The 20,740-nt window shown below is 46.7% G+C and overlaps 1 protein-coding gene across 2 annotated transcripts in view; it reads left to right on the top strand.

The window, feature by feature from the left end:
- The first annotated feature begins 9,530 nt into the window (after positions 1 to 9,530).
- The window catches only part of DNAJC16 (DnaJ heat shock protein family (Hsp40) member C16), a 44,162-nt gene continuing 32,952 nt past the window's right edge, over positions 9,531 to 20,740 (top strand). For both annotated transcript variants that reach the window (XR_011022236.1, XM_068241766.1), the window contains exons 1-2: positions 9,531 to 9,675; positions 20,357 to 20,546. Coding sequence is in view for 1 of the 2 variants with exons in the window: in XM_068241766.1 (XP_068097867.1) it covers positions 20,380 to 20,546 (167 nt within the window). In the remaining variant the exon portion in view is untranslated. The remainder of the gene's footprint in view (positions 9,676 to 20,356; positions 20,547 to 20,740) is intronic.

Here is a 20,740-nt window from a genome sequence, read left to right as displayed (position 1 = left end):
TTTGATGCCAGGAACCTGAAAGCTCACAAAATTGGTCATTGAGTGACTGTGTGACAAGGTTACACAAAGTGGGTGGAGCCAAAAACACATTTTACTGGGAAAATATAAACTGCAGCCATTCTTACACTGTTAATGGCAGGGTTGTCAAACTTTGCACAGTTGGTCATTGAGTGAATGTGATTAAGATTTTGGGAAGTGGGTAGAGCCTACAACAGCCAATCAAAATTCAACTTTTGATTGTCAAAGGGAATATTTAAACTGCAACCATTCTTATACTGTTAATAGCAGATGCCTTAAACCTGGTACAGCTGGGCACTGGGTGACTGGGGTTCAAATTCAGAAAGGGGCGGAGCCACAAACAGCCAATCAGATATACAAAGTATTGATACCAAGGATCCCAAAGCTGATAAACTTGGTAATTGAGTGACTATATGTCAAGGTTACAAAAAGTGGGCGGTGCCAGAAACTTAATTTTTTACATGGCAGGGTTCCCAAACTTGATACAATTGGCCACTGGGTGCCTGGGATTATTATTCAGAAATGTGGGTGGAGCCTACAACAGCCAATCAAAATTCAGCTATTGATTTTCATGGGAAATATTTACATTGCTACCATTCTTACACTGTTAATGGCAGAGGCCTCAAACCTGATACAGTCAGTAATTGGGTGACTGGGGACCAAATTCACTAAAGGCGGTGGAGCCACAAACAGCCAATCAGATTTGTTAGATTGATTTCAGCCATTCTGTTATTGGCAGGGTTCTCAAACTTGACACAGTTGGCCACTGGGTGACTAGGATTAATATTTAGGAAAGTGGGTGGAGTGTACAGCAGCCAATCAAAATTCATCTTTTGATTTTCAAGGGGAATATTTACATTGCTGCCATTCTTGCACTGTTAATGGCACAGATTATTATACAGAAAAGTGGGTGGAGCCTAAAAAAAACAATCAAAATTCACCTGTTGATTTTCAAAGGGAATATTAAAATTGCTGCCATTCTTGCACTGTTAATGGCACAAGCCTCAAACCTGGTACAGTTGATCATTGGGTCACTGGGGTTCAAATTCAGAAAAGGGGATAGAGGAGGCATGGGCAAACTTGGCCCTCCAGCTGTTGAGGAACTACAAGTCCCACAATGCATTGCAGGAGTCTGACAGCCACAGTCATGACTCATAAAGGCAAATGCATTGTGGGATTTGTAGTTCCTTAACAGCTGGAGGGCCAAGTTTGCCCATGCCTGTGATAGAGCCACAAACAGCCAATCAGATGTTTCATTTCACTGGGAAAATACAAATTATTGATGCCAAGGACCCAAAGCTCACAAACATGGTCATTGAGTGACTGTGTGTCCAGTTTACAAAAAGTGGGCGGAGCCAAAAACAAATTTCAATGGGAAAATGTAAACTGCAGCCCTTCTTCACTGTTAATGGCAGGGATCTCAAACTTTGCCAAGATGGTCACTGGGTGACTGAGATTAATATTCAGGGAAGTGGGTGGAGCCTATAATAGCCAAAATAGCCAAAATAGTCAAAATTCACCTGTTGATTTTCAAAAGGAATATTTAAATTGCTGCCATTTTTACACTGGTATTAGCAGATCAGAGCAGTTTCTAGGCTAAATTTCACCCAGGGCGAGGGTGTAAAAATCGCCCCCCACCCCACCCCCATGGAGCCAGGCATAGGTGCCCGCAGTACAGGTTGAACAGGTTAGCTACGTAGGTGCCTCCAGTATAGGGTAGCCTGCATAGTTGCCCCCAGTGTAGGTTAGATAGGTAGGTGCCTGCTTTATAGGTTATCTACGTTGGTGCCTCCAGTATAGGGTAGCCCGTATAGTTGCCACCAGTGTGGGTTAGATAGGTAGGTGCCCCCAGTATAGTTTAGATAGGTAGGTGCCCGCAGTATAGGTTAGATAGGTAGGTTCCCGCAGTATAGGTTCGATAGGTAGGTTCCCCCAGTATGGGTTAGATCGGTAGGTTCCCCCAGTATAGGTTCAATAGGTAGGTTCCCCCAGTATAGGTTAGATAGGTAGGTCCCCCCAGTATGGGTTAGATAGATAGGTTCCTGCAGTTTAGGATAGTTAGGTAGGTTCCCGCAGTATAGCTTGGCTAGGTAGGTTCCCGCAGTATAGGTTAGTTAGGTAGGTTCCCGCAGTATAGGTTAGTTAGGTAAGTTCCCGCAGTATAGGATAGTTAGGTAGGTTCCCACAGTATAGCTTGGCTAGGTAGGTTCTCGCAGTATAGGTTAGTTAGGTAGGTTCCCGCAGTATAGGTTAGTTAGGTAGGTTCCCGCAGTATAGGTTAGTTAGGTAGGTTCCCGCAGTATAGGATAGTTAGGTAGGTTCCTACAGTATAGCTTGGCTAGGTAGGTTCCCGCAGTATAGGTTAGTTAGGTAGGTTCCCGCAGTATAGGTTAGTTAGGTAGGTTCCCGCAGTATAGGTTAGTTAGGTAGGTTCCCGCAGTATAGGTTAGTTAGGTAGGTTCCCGCAGTATAGGTTAGTTAGGTAGGTAGGTTCCTGCAGTGTAGGATAAATAGGTAGGTTCCTGCAGTTTAGGTTAGTTAGGTAGGTTCCCACAGTTTAGGTTAGTTGGTATGGGCGGTATGAGTTGGGCGCAGGAGCGGGGGGAGCGAACATAATAGTAATAACTCACCTGCTTCCGCCGAACCCGCGCTGCTTCAATGTCCTTCCTTTCCCGGCATCTATCTCATTAGTCACAGTGCTTCCTGTGATGACATGCGGTATGTCATCACAGGGGGCGCTGTTACCAGGCGACGGACGCCGGGAGAGGAAAGATATTGAAACTGCGGGGAACGGATGAAGAAGGTGAGTTATAACTATTATGTCCGTTCCCCCGCTCCGGCGCCCCCCCTCCTGCCGCACAATAAAGCACCCCGGGCGATTGCACGTATCACACACCCATAGAAACGGGGCTGTAGCAGATGCCTCAAACCTGCTATAGTTGGTCATTGGGTGACTGGGGTTCAAATGTTGGAGAGGAGTGCAGCCACAGACAGCCAATCTGATTTGTTTAATTTCTATGGGAATATACAAATTATTGATGCCAAAGACCCCGAAGTTCACAAACTTGGTCATTGAGTGTTCGTGCATTAGGGTTAGAAAAAGTGGGCGGAGCCAAAACCGGTCAAATACATACACAGGCAGTTCCACGTCATTAGTGGGTGGAGACAAATGCAAATTTCACTGGGAAAATGTAAATTGCAGCCATACTTACACTGTTAATGGTAGGGTTCTCAAACTTTGCACAGTTGGTCACTGGGTGACTGGGTTAAATATTCAGAAAAGTGGGTGGAGCCTACAAAAGTGAATCAAACTTCACCTATTGCTTCTCAAGGGGAATATTTAATTGCTGCCATTCTTGCACTGTTAATGGCACAGGCCTCAAACCTGCTACAGTTGGTCATTGGGTGACTGGGGTTCAAATTCAGAAAAGGGGTGGAGCCACAAACAGCCAATCAGATTTTTTTCATTTCAATGCAAATTATTGTTTCCAAAGACCGCAAAGCTCACAAACTTGGTCATTGAGTAATTGTGTGTTAGGGTTAGAAAAAGTGGGCGGAGCCAACACTAGCCAAATACATACCCGGGCAACGCCGGGCAATCAGCTAGTATATAATATAACCTCCCGACTCCGGTGCTTGGCACGCTACCCCATGTGCTCAGCAGTGCCTCCACCTCCATAGACGCCCCCTCCTTCTCCCCAGCCAATAGAGCAATTAATACTGCTCTTCTCCGTCAGGCTCCTCCTTTAAAGCCGCGCCCCTTCTTCTCAGTAGCCACATGGGTAAAGTGTTTACCTCGTCTGGCCCAGCCTTTAACTCCGCCCCCTGCCAGTCAAACCAGGAGCCAGCAGCCAGCCAGCTTATGCCCCAGACAGTCTGACCCCCTGCACACAGACACTGGAGCGAGACAGCAAGGGGGCAGATGCAGTCATGGAGAGAAGAATGTGAAGTGTCCTGTTGTAGCCCCGCCCCCCACACAAGACATCAACACAGCTCCGGGAGCCAGGAAGTTTCTGCTCCAGAGATGATAAGCTGCATGCACAGGCAGAAGAGGAGGTATGCTGAGAACACTTCCTGTCCTGTGTGCAGACTCCCATTACTGTTATAACTGGTAGAATGTGCCCTGCTCTTTTGATTCTAGTTTTCTTTAAAAGCTGGTTAGGCTGTAGGCTGGTAAAGTTGTAAACCTGTGCTTTAGTGCTGTCTCTCCCTCCCCCCTCTCTGTTCCTCTGCCCCCTCTTCCATCTTATGCTGTCTCTTTCCTTTCCCCTCTCTGTTCCTCTGCCCCCTCTTTCATCTTATGCTGTCTCTTTCCTTTCCCCTCTCTGTTCCTCTGGACTCTCTTCCATCTTATGCTGTCTCTCCCTCTCCCCTCTCTGTTCCTCTGCCCCCTCTTCCATCTTATGCTGTCTCTTTCCTTTCCCCTCTCTGTTCCTCTGGACTCTCTTCCATCTTATGCTGTCTCTACCCCTCTCTGTTCCTCTGCCCCCTCTTCCATCTGATGCTGTCTCTCCCTCCCCCTCTTTGTTCCTCTGCCCCCTCTTTCATCTTATGCTGCCTCTCCCCCTCTTCTCTTTCCCTCTGCCCAGATTACATGTATTTTCTTCGCATTACGATTATTTTCTGACATAACGTTTCCCCATTACAATTATTTTCTGGTGAAACGATTCCACATTACGATTATTTTCTTACAAAATGCTGCCGCCTTACGATTGAATTCTGGTGAAAAAATGCTGCTGCAATAAGTGTATTTTCTGGTGAAACACTGCCACATTACGATTATTTTCTGGTGAAACGATTCTGAATTACGATTATGCGGGGGCGCCACAGGTTTTCTCGCCTGGAGTGACAAAATGGCTAGAGGCACTCCTGCCCTCAGTATAGGTTAGATTAGGTAGCAGCCCCCAGTATAGGTTATATAGGTAGCTGCCCCCCAGTATAGGTTAGATTGGTAGCTGCTCCCCAGTATAGGTTAGATAGGTAGCTGCCCCTCAGTATAGGTTAGATTAGGTAGCAGCCCCCAGTATAGGTTAGATAGGTAGCTGCCCCCAGTATAGGTTAGATTAGGTAGCAGCCCCCAGTATAGGTTAGATAGGTAGCTGCCCCCAGTATAAGTTAGATAGGTAGGTGCCCCCCAGTATAGGTTAGATAGGTAGCTGCCCCACAGTAAAGGTTAGATAGGTAGCTGCCCCCCAGTATAGGTTAGATTAGGTAGCTGCCCCCCAGTATAGGTTAGATTAGGTAGCTGCCCCCTAGTATAGGTTAGATAGGTAGCTGCCCCTGTGGTGATATATTGAGGTGCTGATGATATTAGGGAATACAGAAACATATTTCTGTCATTTTTCTGTCTGCTATATCTCACATGTGTATTCTGCTTTGAAGCGGTGGTTATCTGGCTGTACTACATTTGCATCTAAAGGGACTTCAGTAAATAGAGCTGGGGTGTTAGCCTCCAGCAAAGACATGGGTTAATCAGACAATGGCAGAAGTGAAGTGTTGAAGTCATTGACACTTGAAACATGTACATTTCTGTTGAGGAAGTGAAGAACTCTAGACTAAGTCAGGAAGAGTCTCTTCACCAAAAGTTGGCATGTGTGTTAAACACTATTTCATTGTGAGGAAATTGAATTATTGGTGGAGGTGCAAACTATACCCTGTAAATCACATCTATGGGAAGGGGTTGGAAATCTTTGCAGACTTTTAAAAACGGAGACAGGAAAAAGCCTTAATCAAGTTTTCACCTGGAGTTGAAAAGCCTCACTTCACAATCTTTTGATGTATAGACTTTTACCTGGAAATGGAATATGTCTGAGATTTAATTAAAAACTAGTTCCTCCCCTCCCCAAGGAAGTTGCAGCCTCCAGGCGTATCTCACAGTATAAAACAGCAGCTAGGATAGCCACAACTGGTAGTTCTTGGAGGTAGCACACATGGCTAGAACTAACCTGGTTCCTGACCAGAAGTGCGTACTCCCGCAACAACGCCAGATCGATACGCTGGTATGTTTATTTCCCCGTTTGTTTTGGTAAGCAAAATTGCTCTGTGTGTATTTTTGTACTTTTATCTTTGTAACTTTTTACTTTGTTTTTGTAATCTTTTGTATATATTCTGTTCTGCATTGTTCCACTTTTTTCCCTGGAATATTAAATTATTATTTAATAAGCTTGACTTCTGCCGTACTAAACTAACACTCATAGCCTAGTAGAGATTGAAGTGTGTATAAGTCCATGCCTAATTGTATGCTTGAGCAACACTACCATATGAAATTGTAATTGCATTGTGTGTGGGGGCGTTTGTCATACGTTGGCCTAAAGCGCGCAGCTGACCCAACGTACGAAAACGCCAGTGAGAGTAGCGACAGCAGAGTGGCTAACAGTATCGTTCGGAACGACTGTTAGTGGTTTTGCTTCACTACAGTGTAAGATTGCAACTGTGTGTGTGTGTGTGTGTGCGTGGCGTTCCCGTATTCGGCCTAAAGCGCAAAGCTGACCCGAATACGAAAACGCGGATTGCGCGCTGAGCACTCGACAGCCGAGTGGACGTGTCTAGCAAATCGCTAGTGGTGGCAGTGAGATGTGTTCTGGGGGGGTCACAGCATTGTTTGTAGCTTAAATAAGGCTGCTCCCCGCTTGATCTGGTCAAACCCGCAGTCGGGAACCATATACGCAGGCGTGCCGCGGGCCGGTTCTTGACAGCCCCCAGTATAGGTTAGATAGGTAGCTGCCCCCCAGTATAGGTTAATTAGGTAGGTGCCCCCCAAGTATAGGTTAGATAGGTATCTGCCCCCCAGTATAGGCTAAATAGCTAGCTGCCCCCCAGTATAGGTTAGATTAGATAGCTGCCCCCCAGTATAGGTTAATTAGGTAGCTGCCCCCCCCCCCAGTATAGGTTAGATTAGGTAGCTGCCCTCCAGTATAGGTTAATTAGGTAGCTGCCCCCCAGTATAGGTTAGATTAGGTAGCTGCCCCCCAGTATAGGTTAGATTAGGTAGCTGCCCCCCAGTATAGGTTAGATTAGGTAGCTACCCCCAGTATAGGTTAGGTAGCTCAGTTCTCCCCTCCCACTCCATAATGGAGGGGGGAGCCACAGCCGCGGGGAGGGCAGCCCGACCTCTCTCTCCCTTCCTCTCCCCGGGCTGCCCTCCCTGCTCCCCCCTCAGATGCAGAGTGATTGCAGCAGGGAAGCGCTGTAAATAGCTACTCACCTCCCTGGTTCCAAATCGCAGATCACTCATTTGCCGCCGGTCTCCTGCTCTGCATAGACGCGTATACACACGCTGCTTCCTGCTAAACAGGAAGCAGCGTGTGTATCAGGGATGTGAGTGGTTGTGTACAGCGCTTCCCTGCTGCAATCACTCTGCATCTGAGGGGGGAGCACGGAGAGCGGCCTGGGGAAAGGAAGTAAAGGAGAGGTCGGGCTGTCCTCCCCGAGGCTGCAGCTCCCCCCTCCATTACAGTGCCCCCCTCGCAATAGCGCTCAGGGCTGCCGCATGGCTGCACGGCCCCTAGAAACGGGCCTGGATGCAGACCAAGGAGGACGCCACTTCTCCAGATAAGGCACACAAAAGCTTGCATGGCCTTTGCAAATGCTCAGCTGGACAAAGAAGAAGACTTTTGGTATTCTGTGTTCTGGTCAGATGAAAGAAAAATTGAATTGTTTGGTCACAATGATCTTTCCTTCATTTGGCGTAAAAAAGGAGATGCCTTCAACCCAAAGAACACCATCCCCACTGTCAGACATGGTGGTGGGATCCTAATCAGTGCTGCTCGGATACCACTTTTTACTATCTGGATCTAATTCGGATCCGGATACCCAGATATCCGATCCTTGTCGAATATCCGAGTTTAAAATTTTCCAATCCGGATCCGAATCGGATATCCGACCTCAGTATCCGGCCGGATTCGGCTATCCGAATAGAAAACCGGAAGTGACATGAAGTTGGCTTAAAATGCTTCCAGTAGTCTCTTCAAATGGCCAAAATCCCTTTTGGAGGGTTCTATCTCTTTCTCTCTCTCTCTCTCTCTCTCTCTCTCGGATTTTTGCCATTGAAGGTGATTTTGGCTTCTGCTCGGATATCTGAACTAACTATCCGGCCGGATTTCGGATTTCAAATGGGAAATCCGAGTTTGCTCGGATAGATTTTAAAAAATATCCAAATTGCTATTCAAAGTTCGGATAGTGGAAAAGTTTGGATTATCTGGGTAGTTCGGATATCTGAAATCTTGCTGAGCACCACTGATCCTAATGCTTTGGGGTGTTTTTCAGCCAATGGACCAGGGAACCTAACCACAGTAAACGGCACCATGACGAATCTCAACGACAACATCAGGCAGTCTGCAGAGAAACTTGTCCTTGGGCACCAGTGGACATTTCAGCATGACAATGACCCAAAACACACAGCAAAAATGGTGAAGAAATGGTTAGCAGACAACAACATTAACGTTTTGGAGCGGCCCTGTCAGAGTCCTGACTTGAATCCAATTGAGAATCTGTGGAGGGATCTAAAGATCAGGGTCATGGCAAGAAGACCCTCCAACCTGAAAGATTTGGAGCTTATTGCTAAAGATGAATGGGCAAAAATACCTGTGGAGACATGCAAAGAGCTGGTCTTCAATTATACGAAGCGTTTGATTGCTGTAATAGCCAATAAAGGCTTTTCTATGGATTATTGAGAAGGGTATGAATCATTTTGGACTGGACACTTTTTGCTCAAAGGTAAATAAAAGCTGAGAAAGTTTTTTCCCCCCACAATAATGCCTCTTGTACATTGTCTTATTATTTTTTGGGAGACACCTATGTCATTTCCCATCAAAAAATGACTTGCTGGTTGCATTCACAGTGCCACGTTGCAGAGCTGCGTTATAAAGACTTATAATGCAGCTTATCTCACTGCAATGGGCCATTCACGGTGTGGCGTTATCATTGCCTTGAATATGTTGCATTGTAGTAACTCACTGCTTGCAGTGCGTTACCTCTAAACGCAGACACGTTGCGACTTTAACGTCGCATTAAACCACAACGTCCCAAGTCAAAATTTGCCAGGGGTAGGAGTCATTATGGGCAGCACTGTAGGAATCATCACATATCACACTGCGCCCCTCCTCAGTAATGAGGCACAGGGAGGGTATAGGGTGGGAAGTGGAAACTGTTCAGCGCCTTTATGTGTTGGTCCCAGCAGGCACGTCTCAGCTGCATTCTATGTGCTGCAAAGCTCAGATAATCAGCATGCCATTGCTCATCTCTAGTCAGGAGGAGGTTAATAGGGAGCAGGCGGAGTATATAGAGCACTGAGCAGTGTATATGGTGTATAGTGGAAGACAGGCAGGGAAGGGTTAATTGATGAAGCTGGAAGATGGCGGTGAAGCTGCTGCCGTCGCTATGGTAACCAGCTGGCGCAGGGGATGCAGTCACGTGACGCTGGAAGGCGGGGTCACACCGGTCTCCATGGCAATGCTGACAGGGAGACGGAGCTGTCAGTCAGGGATGGCGGCCGGCGATTGGCGGAAGCGGCTGTCAGTGCGGGGAAGCGCTGGGCGGAGTCTGGGGGTCTGTCTTCCGGTTCCGCGTGTGTGAGGAGAACAGGCCGAGGATGGGGCGGTAATTGGAGGGGACAGCGGAGGCGACCACCGAGCACACCGAGCGCCGCACCGCGGGGAGGTGAGGAGGGGACGCCGGAGAGCTCAGATTGCGTCATATCCGTTACAGCAGGCTGAGGCCTTTATAGAAGTGTTACTCTGCAGCCTAACCTGTCACTGTGTGATGTCACCCTCCTGTCACTGTGTGATGTCACCTGTCCTCCCTCTTGTCACTGTATATTGTCACCTGTCCCTCTCCTGTCCCTGTGTGATGTCACCTGCCCCCTTCCTGTCACTGTGTGATGTCACCTGCCCCCTTCCTGTCACTGTGTGATGTCACCTGTCCTCCCTTCCTGTCACCTGCCCTTCTGTCACTGTGTGATGTCACCTGTCCCATTCCTGTCACTGTGTGATGTCACCTGTCAATGTGCGTTGTCCACTGTCTGCCTCCTGTCACTGTGTGATGTCACCTGTCACTGTGTGTTGCCCACTGTCCCCCTCCTGTCACTGTGTGATGTCACGTGCCCCCCTCCTGTCACTGTGTGATGTCACCTGTCACTGTGCGTTGTCCACTGTCCCCCTCCTGTCACTGTCACTGTGTGATGTCACTTGTTCCCCTCCTGTCACTGTGTGATGTCACTTGTTCTCCTCCTGTCACTGTGTGATGTCACTTGTTCCCCTCCTGTCACTGTGTGATGTCACTTGTCCCCCTCCTGTCATTGTGTGATGTCACTTGTCCCCCTCCTGTCACTGTGTGTTGTCCACTGTGGGGACTGTGCGTTGTCACTGTGTGATGTCACTTGTCCCCCTCCTGTCATTGTGTGATGCCACCTTTCCCCCTCCTGTCACTGTTTGATGTCACCTGTCCCCTCTCTGGGGCTGTGTGATGTCACCTGTCCTCCCTCCTGTCACTGTGTGATGTCACCTGTCCTCCCTCCTGTCACTGTGTGATGTCACCTGTCCTGTCACCTGCCCTTCTCCTGTCACTGTGTGATGTCACCTGTCCCATTCCTGTCACTGTGTGATGTCACCTGTCACTGTGTGTTGCCCACTGTCCCCCTCCTGTCACTATGTCACGTGTCCCCCTCCTGTCACTGTGATGTCACCTGTCACTGTGCGTTGTCCACTGTCCCCCTCCTGTCACTGTGTGATGTCACTTGTTCCCCTCCTGTCACTGTGTGATGTCACTTGTTCCCCTCCTGTCACTGTGTGATGTCACTTGTTCCCCTCCTGTCACTGTGTGATGTCACTTGTCCCCCTCCTGTCACTGTGTGATGTCACTTGTCCCCCTCCTGTCACTGTGTGATGTCACTTGTCCCCTTCCTGTCACTGTGTGTTGTCCACTGTGGGGACTGTGCGTTGTCACTGTGTGATGTCACTTGTCCCCCTCCTGTCATTGTGTGATGTCACCTTTCCCCCTCCTGTCACTGTGTGATGTCACCTGTTCCCCTCTTGTCACTGTGTAATGCCACCTGTACCTGTGTGATGTCACCTGTCCCACTCCTGTCCCTGTGTGAAGTCACCTGTCTCCCTCCTGTCACTGTGTGATGTCACCTGCCCCATCCTGTCACTGTGGGATGTCACCTGCCCCCTCCTGTCACTGGGATGTCACCTGTCTCTGTGTGATGTCACCTGCCCCCTCCTGTCACTGGGATGCCACTTGTCCCAGTGTGATGCCACCTGTCCCCCTCCTTTTCCTGTGTAATATTAACCGTCCTCTTCTTGTTGCTGTGTGATGTCACTTGTCTCACACCTGTCCCCCTCCTATCCCAGTGTGATGTCACCTGCCCCCTTCCTGTCACTATGTGATGTCACCTGTCCCCCCTCCTGTCACTTTGTGATGTCACCTGTCCCCCCTCCTGTCACTTTGTGATGTCACCTGTCCCCTTCCTGTCACTGTTTGATGTCACCTGTCCCCCCTCCTGTCACTCTGTGATGTCACCTCCCCCCTCCTGTCACTCTGTGATGTCACCTGTCTTCCTTATGTCACTGTGTGATGTCACCTGTCCCCCTTATGTCACTGTGTGCTGTCACCTGCCCCCTTCTGTCACTGTATGTTGTCACCTGTCCCTGTGTGATGTTATCTGTCCCTCCTCTGTAACTGTGTGATGTTACCTGTTCCCCTCATGTCACTGTGGGATGTCAGCTGTACCCCTCATGTCACTGTGGGATGTCACTTGTCCCCTCCCCCCCCGTCACTGTGTGATGTCACCTGTCACAGTGTGATGCCACCTGTCCCCCTCCTTTTCCTGTGTAATATTAACCGTCGTCTTCTTGTTGCTGTGTGATGTCATTTGTCTCACTCCTGTCACTGTTTGATGTCACCTGTCCCCTCTCTGGGGCTGTGTGATGTCACCTGTTCCCCTCTCGTCACTGTAATGCCACCTGTACCTCTGTGATGTCACCTGTCCCACTCCTGTCACTGTGATGCCACTTGTCACTGTGATGCCACCTGTCCCCCTCCTGTCACTTTGCGATGTCACCTGTCTCCCTCCTCTCACTGTGATGTCACCTGTCCCCCTCCTATCACTGTTTGATGTCACCTGTTCCCCTCTTGTCACTGTGTAATACCACCTGCCCTCCTCCTGTCCCTGTGTGATGTCACCTGTCCCAGTGTGATGCCACCTGTCCCCCTCCTGTCCCAGTGTGATGCCACCTGTCCCCCTCCTTTTCTTGTGTAATATTAACTGTCCTCTTCCTGTTGCTGTGTGATGTCACCTGTCTCCCTCTTGTTGCTGTGTGATGTCACCAGTCTCCCTCTTGTTGCTGTGTGATGTCACCAGTCTCCCTCTTGTTGCTGTGTGATGTCACCTGTCCACTTCCTGTTGTCTGAACTGGACGTTTGAACTGACCCCCAAAACACTTGAAGTGAGAGGGATATGGAGGCTGCCATATTTATTCCTTTTAAGCATTACCAGTTGCCTTGCTGTCCTGCTGATCCTCTCCCTCTAATACTTTTTTCTATAGACCCTGAACTAACATGCAGATCCGGTAGTCTGGCTGAAGTCTGACTGGATTAGCTGTATGCTTGTCTCATTTTTGATTAGGTTTTGATGGGTCAGTTCAGGTGTGCTTTAAAGAGACTCCGTAACAAAAATTGCATCCTGTTTTTTATCATCCTACAAGTTCCAAAAGCTATTCTAATGTGTTCTGGCTTACTGCAGCACGTTCTACTATCACCATCTCTGTAATAAATCAACTTATCTCTCTCTTGTCAGACTTGTCAGGCTGTGTCTGGAAGGCTGCCAAGTTCTTCAGTGTTGTGGTTCTGTGATGCATCTCCCCCCTCCAGGCCCCTCTCTGCACACTGCCTGTGTATTATTTAGATTAGAGCAGCTTCTCTCTGCTCTATTATCTTTTACAAGCTGGATAAATCGTCCTCTGATCTGGCTGGGCTTTCACATACTGAAGAATTACATACAGGCACAGCTGTCTGCACTCTGCAGGAAGAAACAGCCTGAAACTTCAGTGCATGAGAGATGCAGGGGGAAAGAAACACACAAATGATCTCTTGAGATTAAAAAGGAAGGGTGTATACAGCCTGCTTGTGTATGAATGTATTTTCAATGTGTGGACATGCTGTACATCAACCTACTTCCTGTTTTGGTGGCCATTTTGTTTGTTTATAAACAAACTTTTTAAAACTGTTTTTAACCACTTTTAATGCGGCGGGGAGCGGCGAAATTGTGACAGAGGGTAATAGGAGATGTCCCCTAACGCACTGGTATGTTTACTTTTGTGCGATTTTAACAATACAGATTCTCTTTAAGGACACAGTATGCCTAAAAGACATTTCTGAAAGTTTTAACATATAGTAATTACCCCAGGGCACTCTTTCTTTAACACTTTGTGGAGCGTTCTTTACATTCCAGCCACACTCTGACCTGAACAAGGTCAATTCTAGTAGCGATATGCATACCAACTGGATATGATCAGTGCACAATAAAAATAAAGCGATGGCATGGACCAGGTGTGCTCGCCACTGCTGTACAACTTCCTCTCCTCTCTGGATTCAGCTGGTGGGTCAGTCTTGTGTGGCCATGTGACCCCAAAGTAGGAAGAATAGATTTCAGGCTACATTTCCCAGCATCCCTACATTACAATAGAAACCATGCCTCCTCTGTGTGAGGAGGCGGGACATATTGGTCACAGGATGAAGGTGGTGAGCTACTGTAAGACCTCTGTTTAGATGATACTATAAATACAAGAGAGGACTTAACCCATTAGCTGTTTCAGTGGAGTTCTCTCGTTTGAGATAAGTGCACTGCATTTGACCTCTGCAGAACTCGTTGTGCTGTAATTTCTTGGAATGCTTTGATCTCTCCCTACTAGCAGAAGATAGACAATAACAGAGGACTTCTGCTTTCAGTTTCTATAACACACTGTGACAAGTGGCCATACATACACATTACAGCAGTACTAATGAGAAGCAAAGGAAATGTCACAAATAAGAAATAGAAAAATGTGCTAAAATAAATTGGCCTTGAGCACTTGCAAACATTGTAATACAATGGCTGCTAAAGGGTTAAAGTGATATTCAGCTCATTGACCATCACTAAAGGCAGCCATACACTGGTCGATTGCCACCAGATCAACCAGCAGATAGATCCCTCTGTGATCGAATCTGATCAAAGAGGGATCTATTGGCTGCCTACACTGCAAACAGATTTTGAATCGATTTCACTATGAAACCAATTCACAATCTATGGAGCTGCCGCCGCCCCCCTGCATACATTACCTGATCCGGCCGGCGCGAGTCCCCCGGTCTCCGCTTTCTTCTTCTCCGCTCTGGGCTCCGGCTTCACTTTACTTTACTTCTTGTCTGGGGAAGTTTAAACAGTAGAGGGCACTCTACTGTTTAAACTTCCTGTTTGGACAGGAAGAAGTGAAGCCAGCCGGAGCCCAGCGGAGAAGGAGCAGCGGGGACAGAGGGGATACGCGGCGGCCGGATTAGGTAATGTATTGCTGCTAGCATCGGTCGTCGGACTTTCGAATGCTGCTATCGACACACTCCCGACCCGCCGGCGATTGAGTGAAATCTTTCGCGCGGACAGATCGACGGGAACGATCGATTTCGGACGGAAATCGATAGTTCGGTCAACGTTTGCCCAACGATTTCACAGCAGATTCGAATCTGCTGTATATCGGCGGGAAATAGTATAAGTGTATGGGCCCCTTAAGTGTATGGGCCCATTAAAGTGACTCTGTAACAAAAATTACGTTTTTTCTACCATTCTACAAGTTCCTAAACCTATTCTAATCTGTTCTGGCTTACTGCAGCACTTTGTACTATCACGGTGTCTATAATAAATCAATGTATCTTTCCCCTGTCAGACTTGTCGGCCTGTGTCTGGAAGGCTGCCAACTCTTCCTGCTGGTCTGTTCCTCTATGCACACTCCAGTGTGTGTTTTATTTACATAAGCCAGCAGCTTCTCTGCTATCTTATCAGTGATAGAAGAGAGCTGGATAAAAATCCTCCTCTGTTAGGCTGTGAAAGTAGCTGGCTGACACATACTGAGGAATTACAAACACAGGCACAGGCAGAGCTGTCTGCAGGAAGCCTGTAATGTTCAGTGCATGAGAGAAGCAGGGGACAGAAGGTAAACACATAAATGATCTTTTGAGATTCAAAAGGAAAGCTGTATACAGCCTGCTGTGTATGGATGTATTTTCTATGTGTGGACATATTGTACATCAATCTACTTCCTGTTTTGGTGGCCATTTTGTTTGTTTATAAACAAACTTTTTAAAACTGTTTTTGACTACTTTTAATGCGGCGAGGAGCGGCGAAATTGTGACAGAGGGTAATAGGAGATGTCCCCTAACACACTGGTATGTTTACTTTTGTGCGATTTTAACAATACAGATTCTCTTTAAGACTACCTCAACTGCCACCCACTAACATGTAAAGTGCCTGGTCTAGCGTTGGCTAGGCATCCCGCTCCAATCATATCACTTCTATGTAGAGATAGGAGGAGCTTACTGTGACGAACAGTCCCGCAATCTCGGCTAACTTACTCCAGTACCATCAGGGATTAATCGCCTCTGATGGCTTATAAGACTGTGAGCAAGTTGACGTTAAAATACCGGTTGCTGGGTCGTCAGGTAATAATGTGACAACGCGCGCCAATCTTGTCTAATCTGACACCGTTACCATTCGGGGAATAGACACATCGGATGGTTTGTAATATGGTGAACACGCCAAAGATTGGTCGCACCGCTGCCGGCAATTAGACGTATGCGCAGTCACCCATCAATTCCTGTTCCCTTTGCTGCAGTTTACCATAAAGCCTCAGACCCAGAGGGAATCCTGAGGGCAGTCAGAACTGCAGGCAAAGTAACTTTTTGGATTGGTTGGTGAGTCCACACACAGTCCACTTTCGATTGTCTATACAATCGATACAATCTGTGCTCTCATATAGAGGCCAGGTCGCTGCCACCAATCCGCAATAAAAGCGTGCGAATGCGCTAATTCTAACTGTAGCTAAATCCTGTAGGAAAAAGGGTTAATTTGACAACCTTTCTAAAGATAACAAAGCTAACAATATTTAATATCTAAACAGTTATGGTAACATGTCTCTCTGAAGATGTGAATTCTTTCGGCGGAGATTTGTTTCAGAAGAGCACTTAGACGAACGATTTTTTTTTAATCGTTTATTTAAAGAAATAATGCAGAGCAAAATATAGCAATAGAAACAAATTGATACAGAAATAATAAGGGTACAATATGAAAATAATAGCTGATTACAGTCTGAGCAGTTTGTCAAGTTACCGTGTCCTTTGCGATAAGTCCCACAGAAGATATGTAGTCCAATTCTGGAAAGTTCTGTGGAATGGGTATTATTCCTTTTATCATCCAGCCCAAATCCGTGATGGTACAGGATGGCTGGGGTCTCTCCCTCCAGGCTGAGTGTCAGTCTGTTTTAACCCTTTCTCTGCCAGAGGGTGTGGATGGTAACAAGAGAGGTTACTCCACCCTTAACAATCTGACCTCAGCCTGCTGAAGTCCACCCCTATTGTCTGAGGGACAGAATTGGCAGTTTCTCCAAGTATGCCATAACTCAGCGGATATCTGACATATCATATAAAACCCAACATTTTACATTCCGTCATCATGCGCTGAACCAATCGATATCAAACTCGCTTGGAGTGCCACCTTCCCTGCCTATGTAATCAATACCTCAGGCTGTGAGATGACTAGGTGATCTATTAACGTCTCAGGTGTGCTGCGCTGGTTGCATGGCGCACTGTGAGTTGTGGACCACTGGGCCCAAACGCTTCCGCAATATCCATCGAATTATGGACTACTATGGAATGAGATATCCAAATCTCATTAAGGCAGGGACATGTCTCTGGGTATTCTCAGGACAGGCAGGAATGTGAATGGGTCCTAATGAGTTTATGAGGGGATCTGTTCCTCTCCTTATCTTTAAAACTAGGAAGCGAGAAACTTCCTGGAGAATCTTTATTGCCCCCCCCTTATAGATATCCTTTTTCCTGCGTGGATGGTCTGGTTTTAGGGTGAATGGCTTCTCTCAGTAAGTACAACACAAACAAACACTCAATCGCATCCCCCAGTGCAGGGGTGGTGAGATGGAAGAACACCGAGTTTCTAAAAGCCAGGCTAATGAATTAAAGGGGCTCTCCAGATCATAGTTTGGGCGCATTTACATGCGCTTGCCGCAATGGCGTTTGCGAAATCGTGACACTTACCTCTACAGGTGTGGAGAGCGGTGTCTAGTCTCAGGTTTGGACAAGCACTGTAGGATAGGTAGAGTGCAGAACCTTTCTTGTTGATAAATGATCATTCCCCAGTTTATCTGACTCTTATTTGGTACATACAAAATTTGGTACACAAAAAGGAGGTTGCAGGGCATGCTGGGTTGTCCTTTTTTGCTTTTCTACTTCCCCTCAGACTTAACTAATGCAGCCTGATTGGCTGAAGCCTCTTTCCCTCCTGTTTTCCCCTCCCACACCTCTGTTCCTCTCTGATTGGCCAATATTTCTCATGCTGAGACAATGCAATTTCATAGTGAAGGGCGGACAAATCAGGCAGAGGAGAGTAAGGGAGGAAATGACATCAGGATTGGCTTAAAAATAGCCACAGTTAAAATGGGAAATGCTAAGAAGGATTTTTTTTTTTTTTTTTTTTGTTAACTGTAGAAAAATCACTAAAATTTAAAACGTGGACAGTGCAATACATATGTTATATAAGTAGAGCAAGTATTTATCTACTTATGTGTTTTTGTTTTTTTCTGAGATAGTATGGCTGACAGCTCCTCTTTAAAGGGGAACTGAAGAGAGAGGTATATGGAGGCTGTCATGTTTATTTCCTTTTCAACAATACCAGTTGCCTGGCAGCCCTGCTGATCCTCTGCCTCTAATACTATTAGCCATAGCCCCTGAACAAGCATGCAGCAGATCAGGTGTTTCAGTGGTTGACTTATAAGTCTGATCTGACAAGACTAGCTGCATGCCTTTTTCTGGTTTTAATCAGATACTACTGCAGAGAAATAGACCAGCAGGGCTGCCAGGCAACTGGTATTGATTAAAAGGAAATAAACATGACAGCCTCCATATACCTCTCTCTTCAGTTCCCCTTTAAGGCCTGGTACACACCATGCAATTGTTACTTTAGATTCTACTGGAGCGAGAGATCCAGACGATATCCTGATCTACATTGATCGAATATAGAGGAAAACAAGCGTACACAAATATGAGATATATATTATTTTGTTCTCCAAATTTAAATCATTTTTTCCTACTGGATATCTATCAATAATGGATTGAGATAAAAAATGCTACCAGAATCCGACATAGGCCCAGTGCACAGCAAAAACCTCTGGCAGATCTGCAAAACGCTAGAGGTTTTTGAAGCAGATTTCAGAGCGATTCTAGGCATGTTTAGAGAGATTTTCTAAACATGCCTAGCGGTTTTTGGAGCGTTTTTGTGTAGCAGATTTCAGATATTGTTACAGCTTCTGTAACAAAAACGCCTGGAAAACTGCGCTGATCTAGAGTTTTTCAGAGCGTTTTTCCACTTTTCTACACTTTACATTGAGGCAGAAACGCCTCAGAAATCTAAAAAATGCTGCAGCCCCCGAGTTTGCGTTTGTGGAAAAAACTACCCGCTCTGGTGTGCACCAGCCCATTGAAATACATTAGGCAAGCGGTTTTTTCCTTGCAAGCGTTTTAAATAACTCTCCAGAACCGCTCTGGTGTGCACCAGCCCATATACACGGAACAAAGGCTAGCATTTCAATCAATATTTTCCACACTGTCCGATCTGCTTGTGATGGAGAGATTTTGTGGTTGGTCGCTGGCAATCATTCGGCTGTATGTTAGTTTTTTTTTGCCCAATCCAATCAGTTTCTTAATTGGAAGTAGCATTTGAAGTGAAAATTGCATGGTGTGTATCGATAAGTGCACAGCTGGAGGTAATCAAAACCACACTTAGACCTGGCGCCCGCTGAGAGAAGCGATTGTGCTTTGTGTAGCGATTTTTGCTGTGCTTTCTGGCACGATTTTGAGCGATTACAAAGAGCTTGTATGTAATTGTGAATTGCATGGTTTTTTGGGGGGTTTTTTTGTTTGTTTTGTTTTTTTGGGGGGTTTGGGTAGTAAAATTGCTGCAAAATAGCTTTGTATGAGTGATTGCAATTTTGCAACGATCCTATACTTTGCATTGAAGCACATACACTCCACAAATGCTGCTGGACCCGTGATTGAGATTTCAGGAAATAACAATGGCTTCTGTGGAATTAGCCCCTTTTGACTTTAATTAGTCCAGCGCTTTTGGATTCCAGGGATTCCAGAGTATGGCTGAAACAGCTCTTGTGTGCCCCAGCCCTAAGGCCCCATTCCCACTTTTTTCTGCATCATGTGCACCCAGCGAGAGCAGACAGTATAATGTCCGCTCTGATGGTCCGTAGTGATGCATCTGGAGCTCGGGGCAGATATGCCTCCCTATAGGCTATATGGGGGAAGGCATCCGCTTGCCCCAGGATTATCGCGATTATTGCTCAGAAGCGCAGCCTACTTACTGCAACGGTTACCACGGGTACATAAAAGCCATTTACCCTTGCCATTTCTTATTTTTTTACAGACAACACTGATGTAGTAATTTCCCTAGCTCCGCCCCCTGCTCAGTGACGTGTTTTTTGCTGGACAGGAAGTACTTCACTGGATTTCCATCGATCTAGGCCTACATGCTGCACTGCTACCACAACAGTCTATAAATCCCCATCTACACCATACAATTTTTTTTGGTGCGATTTGATTCATTGATTCGATTCCATTCAATCCGACATGTCCGATCCAAATTCGATTCATTTTGCCATTGCAGAACAATGACAAAATGAATCCCTATTGGACATGTCTGATCGAATCGCACAAAAAATTGCATGGTGTAGATGGGGCGGTTTACTCTAATGCAAATGTGTGCCCAGTGGTATTGTGCCATTTTTCAACCCACTGCGGAGTCTGCGTTGTTCGAACCACTACAGTTGCGTCACACCCCTGGTACTGTGGCCAGTCTCGTAGAGTCTAATGACTCGCAATAGTGTACAAGGGGCCTAAGGATTTTTCAACGTTTTGAATTGTCATAGTTTTTTTCCATTAATCAATGATTGATTGAACAATTTATCTTCTCGCTTTATGGTGTAGTTGGGCTATAAACCTATGGTTGTTTTTTTTTTTTTTTTTTTATGGTGTGTATAGTTGTGTTGTAAAATAAAATTCTTCTTTCCCATCCTCTTCCCAGGTATTATTGAGACGGCGTGAGATATGGGCCACAGAAAACTGCGCCTACTCTGGCGGTTCCTGATATTTCTCATCCTGGCTCTCAAGATCCTCTCGGCTGCCGATTTTGACCCATATCGCGTCCTGGGTGTGAGCCGGACCGCCAGCCAGGCGGATATTAAAAAGGCGTACAAGAAGCTGGCCCGAGAATGGTGAGATCTTATTGCAGGAGACGTGGCCACTGGGTGGGTGACTGTTGTTAATCTGCTGAGTTTGTTCACCTTTGAGCTCCAGTAATTCCAGTAGGTCTTATCAAATGACTCATCCAGTGTGGTGTGCCAGGATTGGTCTGCTCGAATGACTCATCCAGTGTGGTGTGCCAGGATTGGTCTGCTCAACTGACTCA

This window comes from Hyperolius riggenbachi, chromosome 6, assembly GCF_040937935.1.
Source record: "Hyperolius riggenbachi isolate aHypRig1 chromosome 6, aHypRig1.pri, whole genome shotgun sequence".
Classification (NCBI taxonomy): Eukaryota; Metazoa; Chordata; class Amphibia; order Anura; family Hyperoliidae; genus Hyperolius; species Hyperolius riggenbachi.
Note: the sequence above shows the minus strand (reverse complement) of the source record. Positions and strands in the feature narration are given on the sequence as shown.